At 35.0% G+C, this 8,403-nt stretch overlaps 1 protein-coding gene across 1 annotated transcript in view; it reads left to right on the top strand.

Annotated features, from left to right (window-relative positions):
• ATRNL1 (attractin-like 1) overlaps positions 1 to 7,590 on the top strand; it is a gene marked incomplete at both ends in the record, with an annotated part of 133,092 nt that extends 125,502 nt beyond the window's left edge. The window contains 3 exons of the mRNA XM_010145769.1: positions 5,443 to 5,537; positions 6,168 to 6,246; positions 7,433 to 7,590. Of these exons, the coding sequence (XP_010144071.1) occupies positions 5,443 to 5,537; positions 6,168 to 6,246; positions 7,433 to 7,590 (332 nt within the window). The remainder of the gene's footprint in view (positions 1 to 5,442; positions 5,538 to 6,167; positions 6,247 to 7,432) is intronic.
• Between the last annotated feature and the right edge of the window lie 813 nt (positions 7,591 to 8,403).

Here is an 8,403-nt window from a genome sequence, read left to right as displayed (position 1 = left end):
TCTTTCCCTTGGCCACTGGTGGAGGGAAACTGAACTTCCATTTATTAAAAATACTTATTTCAAACATATTAAGTGGGAAAATGTAAACATGGAGTATATTGATGGCATAAATTAAGGTTTTACTGAAACAATCCAAAACTAAGAGGAAATATACATATTTCTGAAAGATTGGGTAGATGTAGACAAGCAAGTTGTTAAAAAATCCATGTGTTTCAGTTAAAATCTTTTTCAGTTAACTTTTTAAAAAATAAACACTCATTCTGTAATGAAATTAACATGTTTTCCATAGTTAAGAGTCTATGCAGCACTCAAGATAGTTAGCTGACGAGTCTTTTTGGAAAATTGTTACAGCTAAGTGTCACTTCATGAATTTAAACTGTGTTGAGAATTGAGAAAATACTTTTTGAAAAAAGGTGGGATTCCTATTTTAGAATTTTTAAAAATTCTTATGAAAAATGGAAGTGTCACTGGAATGAACCACAGAGTGCATCAGTGCCAATTCTAGACAATCAAGCATTTTCTTCTATAATTTACTGAAATCTGTAAGTTTGTTAATGGACATTGATAATTTTTTGATTGCTCCCTCTTATGGCAGCGGTGTTGTTTGAATTAGTTTATTTTATTTTCAGAGTTCACCAGATTTTGAAAACAGTTTTACAACCTTCGTTCTATGGGTCAGCCAGATGAAAATTAAAAGATGGTGTTTGTCAGTTGTTGCTCATATGCCCGTTTGAGGATTACATTTAGTATTTGCTATCTTTGTGCTTTCATCCTGTGTTCTAAATTGTATATCCAATGCATATAAATATGCCTTGTCATCCTACGCTATAAATACAATGAGAGATTTTTTTTTTTTAGTTTCTGTTTATATGTGATCCAAATTTCTTTCCTAACTGAAGCAATCTGTTCTCTGTATGTCTTTATAAACAGAAGCATTTGTGACAAGTCTTCTGTGCTTATGTAAAGGGTAAAAATGCTGAACGATGTTTTTTTAAAGAAACAAAAATACGTGAAGTAAAATCTAAGGCTTCTCTGAATTCCTAATTGTAAATATACACAACAGAATATATCAACAGATTATATTGAATGTACTATAAGTAGCTATTTCTACATTTATCTGTTATACATTTGGCTATTTATCCATTTAACTATTCAGAACAAGACATACTCAAAACCGAGTTTTCTTTAAATTTTGTATTTATTTCCAGTTTATGCTGTCTAGGCACTATGAAGTGGGAAATGTCCTGTGTAACTGCTTAGTTGTTTATGTGCGCTGAATGATGTATTGGCATAGATTATGTTTAGGGTTATGTTTGGGATGGAACTTGGCAGTGGGAAGGAAAGCTGCTCTGCCTGCTGCAGTCTGTAGAAGATGAAGCCTTCTAGAGGAGTGGGAGGTGATGCTTTTTCTGAAAGCTGCTGAATACATGTGGGGGAAGTCTCTCTTACTGTATAAGCTGAAACGGAGGGGAGGAGGGAAGGAGACAGACAGCAGCAGGATGCAAGTGATGAAGGAGAGACTTCTTTACAATCCTGTGTAACTTCTACTTTCACTTTGAATTTCCTCTTAAATTAGTTCTACTAATTAATATGCTAAGAAAATCTTGTTTTAGAGCCTTCTAGAGATTTGGGATGCTTGGTTTAAGAATGGGTCCGGGCAAATCTTTCTCAAAGTTCTGGCCTATCAGAAGTATCTTCACTTTGGAAAACAGACCTTGCTCCAAGCTGTGAAACTTCTTCAGTGTACTTTTGCAGTCCTCAGAAAGACGGGAGGGAGCATTGGCTCAGTGGCAGCTCTTTCTTTTGCACCTGACTTCATTTGCACTGTTGAATCATGTAACTGCATTAGGCAGTGCTTTCGGCTTCCTTCAAGTCACACACGCTTTAGGTATCTTCCTGGAACTGGAATTGTCTGTGAAGGGGTACGTGTTTCTGTTCTGCAGCATCCACCCTTTGGCAGAGACAGAGATTTAGCGATTTGTGCCTGCCTACTGCAGGTCTCTGAGAAATAAAAACTTCATCATTTGTGTGTGTTAGTGCTAAGAAATGTGCTCCTCCTCAGTAGTTTAGTGGAGATCCTTTCATCCCATCTTGTAGGTCTGGCTTGGCATAAGATAAATGTCCTTTGGCACCTTTGAAGAATCCCAGGGCGAGTTCCATGTGTTGTCTCTTGGAACTCTTCATGAATAACACAAGCTGTGAGGCTCTTTGTGTACTACAAAGGAGATAACGGCTGTGGTGGGGGATATATCACTATCTGCCATGCTATTAGTGGAGAATCTAATTAATAGGCAATTAAGTAATGGAGTAATTAATTGACTAATAACACCATAAAATTCTTTGGGATATCTTGAGTATAAGAGGTGCTATATGTAACCATCTCTTTCTGGTTTTCATGATTTACTGTTTCAACTATATTGTAGGTAAAAATGCAATGAAAAAGTGGAAGTGTTTTGCTGATTTGTTACAGATGGTAAAGTTATGAGGGAGCTCTGTAGTTTAACATCTTTTGTCAATGTAAGGATATTTCCTGCATTCCTTGAAAAACAAGTTCCTATTTCCTTGGCTCTTAGCAAGTAAAATGTAAATTAAAAAAAAAAATACAAACCAACAAACCCACAAACAGCAACAAAACAGAAACAACAACAAACCCCAGGAAAAAAGTAGTCATATTGTTTTAAGAGTAAATGGCACTGAATTTTTTCTGCACTTGTGTGCAGAAAAGTGCTTCCTTCACATGACTGGGAAACGAGTCCCACGTCTATTCCTGGTTTTGCCTTATGATGCGATCTAACTGTCTATCGCTACTGGTCTTTGGCTGATACCCTGCATCTCTGAGAGGGCACAATCTGGGCTTAGGAGACCACTAAGGCATTTAAAAATGATAATTTTCTGTATATTGTGAGCAAATCCCCAATGTATTGCCCAGAAGGCGTGCCTACACTGCTTCTTGCACCTTGTAGTCTGTGCAGTAGCCAGAATTTCCGTAGGAGTGCATGCTGTGGTGCTAGTCCACCATGCATTTACCATAACTGCAAAGATTCATGGTGAAGTGGTCATTTGTACTTAGTGGGACCCCAAGCTGACCAGATCAGGAGATTTAGCATATCTGTACATGATTACTAGCCTTTTGGCCTTGCTACTTACGATTATTAAAGGGTTTACTGAGCCCTTTAATAGGGGTCAGTCTCTACTTGCCATCTTTTTCTGTCCTGCTACCTTTAAATACATTGTGGTGCAATAGTAATCTTACTGTTAAATACGTAGATATGGCACACTGTTACCAGTAGAGTCAATGAGTCTTTATTAAATGGATTTGCATAGTTACAGAAGTATGGAGTAGTATTAATAAATAAACGAAGTCTTTTAATATTTATTAATCTTTCATCTTCATAAGCTTGCGAAAACCTGATCAAAACTCGTTGTTGAAGACATCTAGATCGACTTATTCTTGTTTGAATAATTGAACTGTGGTGGCTAATAGTAGATAAAGTGGACTTTACAGCTTTGAAGGTCATAGTAATTCCTTTCATGTAACTCCTTTATTTTCTAATTTTCTTTCCACACTCAGTGTAAAAAGAAAAAAACCCACCATTAAGACAAGACAGTGTGCTGAATTAATGCTTCATTGACCAGTAGGCTTTTTTCTGCTATGTCAGACTTCCCATGGGATACAATAGAGTGTATTTTTTCAGATGATGTGTTGCTGCAGAAAGGGTGATTGTCAGCAGTAAACAAACTATTGAGTCCAACAAAAGGCTGACACAGCTTTTTCCTGCTTTGACTTAATCTTTCACTCTCTTTGTATTTACTGATTTTGTTTTTATGATCACATATTTTTTATTTGTAACACAGTGCTTCTGTGGTGTTGGTGACTAGTAGAATGTCATCAAGACAGGGATCAAAATAGGGCTTCAAAATTATTGACTAGGACATAGCATCAAAGATGATTTACATCTAAACATTTTAATGTGTACAAAATAATCTGAAACATGTACACTTACAAGTCACCTCGTTATTTCCAGTCACAGGAAAAACCAGAATATTTTGATCCCTGTAGAACCATAATCGTCAAAGGGTTAGAAGATTTATTCTGCTAGATCTGAAGATATCTGCACCCACCTCTGGTTCACAGCTGACTGTTGCACAAGGATTATTGATCTGCTAATGCAATTCATGTCTCTGAGGGCCCTGCTGGTTGTGGACTATCTGAATGCACGGAACACTGCCTGCTGTGATTCTGCATGGCACCCTCTGTGAATTGCAGCAAGCGTCATCCCTGGTGACTGAGTCGTCGTCTTACATTATGGCTGTTCTAGAAACTTGCTTCACCCTGAAAAACCTACCCCTATGCCTTCCTGTTGCAGAAAAGTCCCTTTTCAGTCATTCCTAAGGCTATGACCCAACAACTGAGGGTTAATTTCATTCCTCCAGCTTCAGGAATGCAATGGGATACCCCAAAGCTTACATCTTCTGACTTGTCCCGTCATTGCATGCTCCTTCCAGGACGGGTTGAGCATGGTTAGGAGGATGGCCCTTTCTGCCTTCCACACCTTTAGCTGGCCATCAGGGGAGCACTGTTAGTGTGTGGTGGTGGAAATGGCAGGAGTAGGAACTGCCTGGCAGACTCTATTCCTTTGACAGGCCGAAAGAAAAACGTGTAGAATAAATGCTGTTTGGAAGTGATACGTAATCCTTTTGAGTCAATTCTAAACTGCCACTCGTTTCTCGAGTATGAAAAGTTTGTATCACTTGCCACTTACAAAACCTCTTAGAATTCTGGCACTTTAGAAGGGCTGTCCTTGGTGGACGCGCAATTTCTATTCAAAATTTCACTGTGCCTTTTTATTATTAGCAATGCTATTTACTATAGTAACATCCCTATACTGTACAACTTTACTGTAGATGCAACATTTTTCCGAATTCTTTTAAAAATTTGGAGTTCTAAATTTAGTAATTCTAAAATGTGTTATAGTGACGTAGCTATGTAAACCATTTGTATAGCACAGTAAAGCATGTGACTGTAAAAATATTTAAATGCATTTTGAACAGTATATTTGAATAATTATTTCAGAGTAAAATTAGGGAACTGATAACACTCTAAATGCTTGATAATGAGTTTTGGAATAATTACAAAGAATGACTGTTTCAAGTTGTGTGTAATAGCTGCTCTGACTCCGTAATAGAATCTGTTTCTTAATTTAGTTATTTTTCTTAATTTTGTGGGTTTTGTTACTGCTTCACAGTTTTTTTATTGCGTCAAGACATTATAGTGCAAATACATGAACAGTGAAAAGCACATGAATAATTCTGACTTGTAGATTGCTCCATGCTTTTTTAAATAAAAGTGAACGGTAAATTTTTGGGTGCTTGCGTAACATGTTATTAATAGATATACACTTGAATCTATTTTATTATTTTTAATTTCTGTTTTGCCCACAGACAGCCTTTTGATTGATTACCAGTTTACCTTCAGTTTATTACAAGAGGATGATCGCCATCACACTGCCATAAACTTTATAGCAAACCCAGAACAGGTAAGAAAACGTTATTAACTTGAGACAAGTTCTGGAGACTCATGAAGAAGATACCTGTTGTGTTTGGCCATGATTAAAGGTTTCCCAAGTGCCAATATGGTCTTAAAGATATTTCAAATCTTTTTTGAGAACTGAGAATTATTCCGGTGCATTCACTGAGAAAACATTGTAAATAGTAGATGTACTTCAGGTCAACTAATACTCAAAAAAATTATCAACTGGTTCATTTTATTGTTGTTCCCGGAATAACAAGCTTTACTATCTTCCTGAGATGAACTAAAGGAATATACACTTCAGCACAGAAATCTTTATTAGTAGATGAGAAAAGTTATTTTTGGATTGTGATTAAAATATAGCCTTTTGCCATGTACTTTTTCTTTAGTTTTACAAAGAAAATTACTATTGTTACGACAATCTGAAAAGATAACTACTGTAGTTATATGTTTATTTGTACACTTCTTGCTAAAGCTGAAGAGAGGATTGTCTTTGGCTCTCAATTATTACCATTTCCATTTAAAATGAAAACCAGAAGATGATTAAAAGGCTACATTCAGTTATGTGCAATAGAGTTATATCTAATACATTTGGATACATTTTATTAACTTCAATGTATTTTCTTTTTTTATCTAGTCAAATAAAAATTTGGATATATCAATTAATGCATCAAACAACTTCAACCTCAATATTACGTGGTCTGTTGGTTCTACAGGTAAGGGGGAATTTTGGTATGATGACTTTTTCCTATATGATTTCACGCGCCTTTAAACTATTTTAACCTGATTATCTCTTGCTGATTTTGATAATAAAACTTTACCAAATGTGTTCTTTTGCCATTATCATTATGCCATTATTAATTATATTATTTAAACCTCAGATGATAATTTGCAATCTGAACAAAGCCTCATTAATATGTTAACTTCCTCTCCTATTCAATTAAAATTACTTTGGTAGGAAAAGCTTGTAGTCTATTTAAATTTTTAAAATGAGAGTGTTATGAAATGCTGTGATTTTAATTAAGATAAATCGCTTCCTTAACTACTGCAGAGACTGAGATTTTATTTCTTTGTTTCAGTGTTCAAGCTAAAAATTTAATTATTAACCTTAACATTGATATCAAACAATAAAGTTCTTCTGTGTATGCTGATAAAAGGAGCCGCTTATCTATTTTTCTCCAACTTTGAACCTCATTACTCTTCTTTGTTTTAAGAAGAAAAGCATTATTTAGACAGTTTCTCTGAATTGGTTCTGTTGACTTTCTGAAAACACATCCAAGGAGAAGCATAATGCTTAAAATGAAACCTTACTGAAATAAAAAAAATAAAAATCTTTTTAAAGAAGGTTCAGAGTTTCATCAATGTAATTCTGAAGTACTTTAACATACCATAGATAGCAAATTCTATGTATTCCTTTAACTTAGCACTGTCACCCGTATATTTCCTAAGCTACATGTTTGTTAGTAGTCATGTTATTAAAGCTTTTATGTACAATTAAAACTCTACAGCAATAATCTAAGATGTAGGCAAATTCACTTTCAGGCTTTATTAACCCATGAGTTTTTACTGAAACAGAATGTAAACTCCTGGAAGAAAACATATTACCTGTTTAGCTGACCATAATAACTGTCTTCTAAAATTCAGTGAACTTCTATCACTTTTATGATTCATTCATAATCTTTTGAAACCAGAGTATGAGGTTCTCTGAATTCTTTGTGTAGGTATGTATGAAGTATATCTAATGTGCTGTGTAAATTGAAATAAAGGGTTATTAAAGTTGTAGAATGAAGACACTAAAAGTAATTTAAGAATTTAAGAATTTCTTGTGCAAATTTACTTTGGCACCTTTAATGATGATTACTATTTGTCATAAATATATGTCCACATATGTTTTTTTTTTAGCTGGAACAATATCTGGAGAAGAGATTCCTGTAGTTTCTAAGGCTAATATTAAGGAATACAGAGATAGCTTTTCCTGTGAAAAATTTAACTTCCGGAGCAACCCAAACATCACTTTCTATGTATATGTCAGCAATTTCTCCTGGCCAATCAAAATACAGGTTAGTATGACTGTTTTGTGCTTACAGAGAACTTGACAGCTTTACATTGAATTTCGTGCTTTCGCTCATACAGAGAGTGCACAAATAGCATCATTTCCATGCTGTACTTTTGGTGTGTAAGAATTATATTATGATGCTTTTGCTTTCACTCATGAGTCAGACTTCAGACTGTCGATTTTAAAATCTGAAGTTAAAATTATTGAACATAAATGTTTATTTGTAATATATCACGCGTTTAGATGTGTACGTAAGAGGGCATACAAATATGTATGTATCGAGATATTTGAGTGTAGTCTGTTAATCATCAGCTTGCTTAGCCTCTGATTTTCTTAAAGATTGAATGTCTATATCATATTGCAATATTACAACCTTCAGTTCACACTAAGTATATTTGATTAGAATGTATATGCTGCTTTGACTTTGTTGGAATCAATTTCACTGAGTATTTTCTGGAGTAACGAGATCCTGTGCAGTAGCAGACTCAAAAAAAACCCCCAAAAACCCACGACAATGCCATGATTGATTGTATTCCCCCCCTCCCAGAAGTTTCAGCAATATTTATAGCTACCATTACTATAGCTGCATTTGTAAAAGCTGTGTCCCCTGCACCAATCAAGGAGCTCTTTATGTAGATGACTAACTTTTGGCTATAGCTACCTTATGGAATTAATTCTTTAAATTGTATAAATGATAATAAAACTTCATAATTCCTGGTGATTTACCTAGGAAACCAGAACAAGCTCAAAATACTTGCCAGTTAACCTTAATTGCAAATATTTACAGATTTTCATTTTGCTGGGAAAAAACCCTCCC

Source organism: Buceros rhinoceros, unplaced genomic scaffold (assembly GCF_000710305.1).
Source record: "Buceros rhinoceros silvestris isolate BGI_N320 unplaced genomic scaffold, ASM71030v1 scaffold12371, whole genome shotgun sequence".
Classification (NCBI taxonomy): Eukaryota; Metazoa; Chordata; class Aves; order Bucerotiformes; family Bucerotidae; genus Buceros; species Buceros rhinoceros.
The sequence above is the reverse complement of the archived record's forward strand: the minus strand, read 5'-3'. Positions and strand labels throughout refer to the sequence as shown.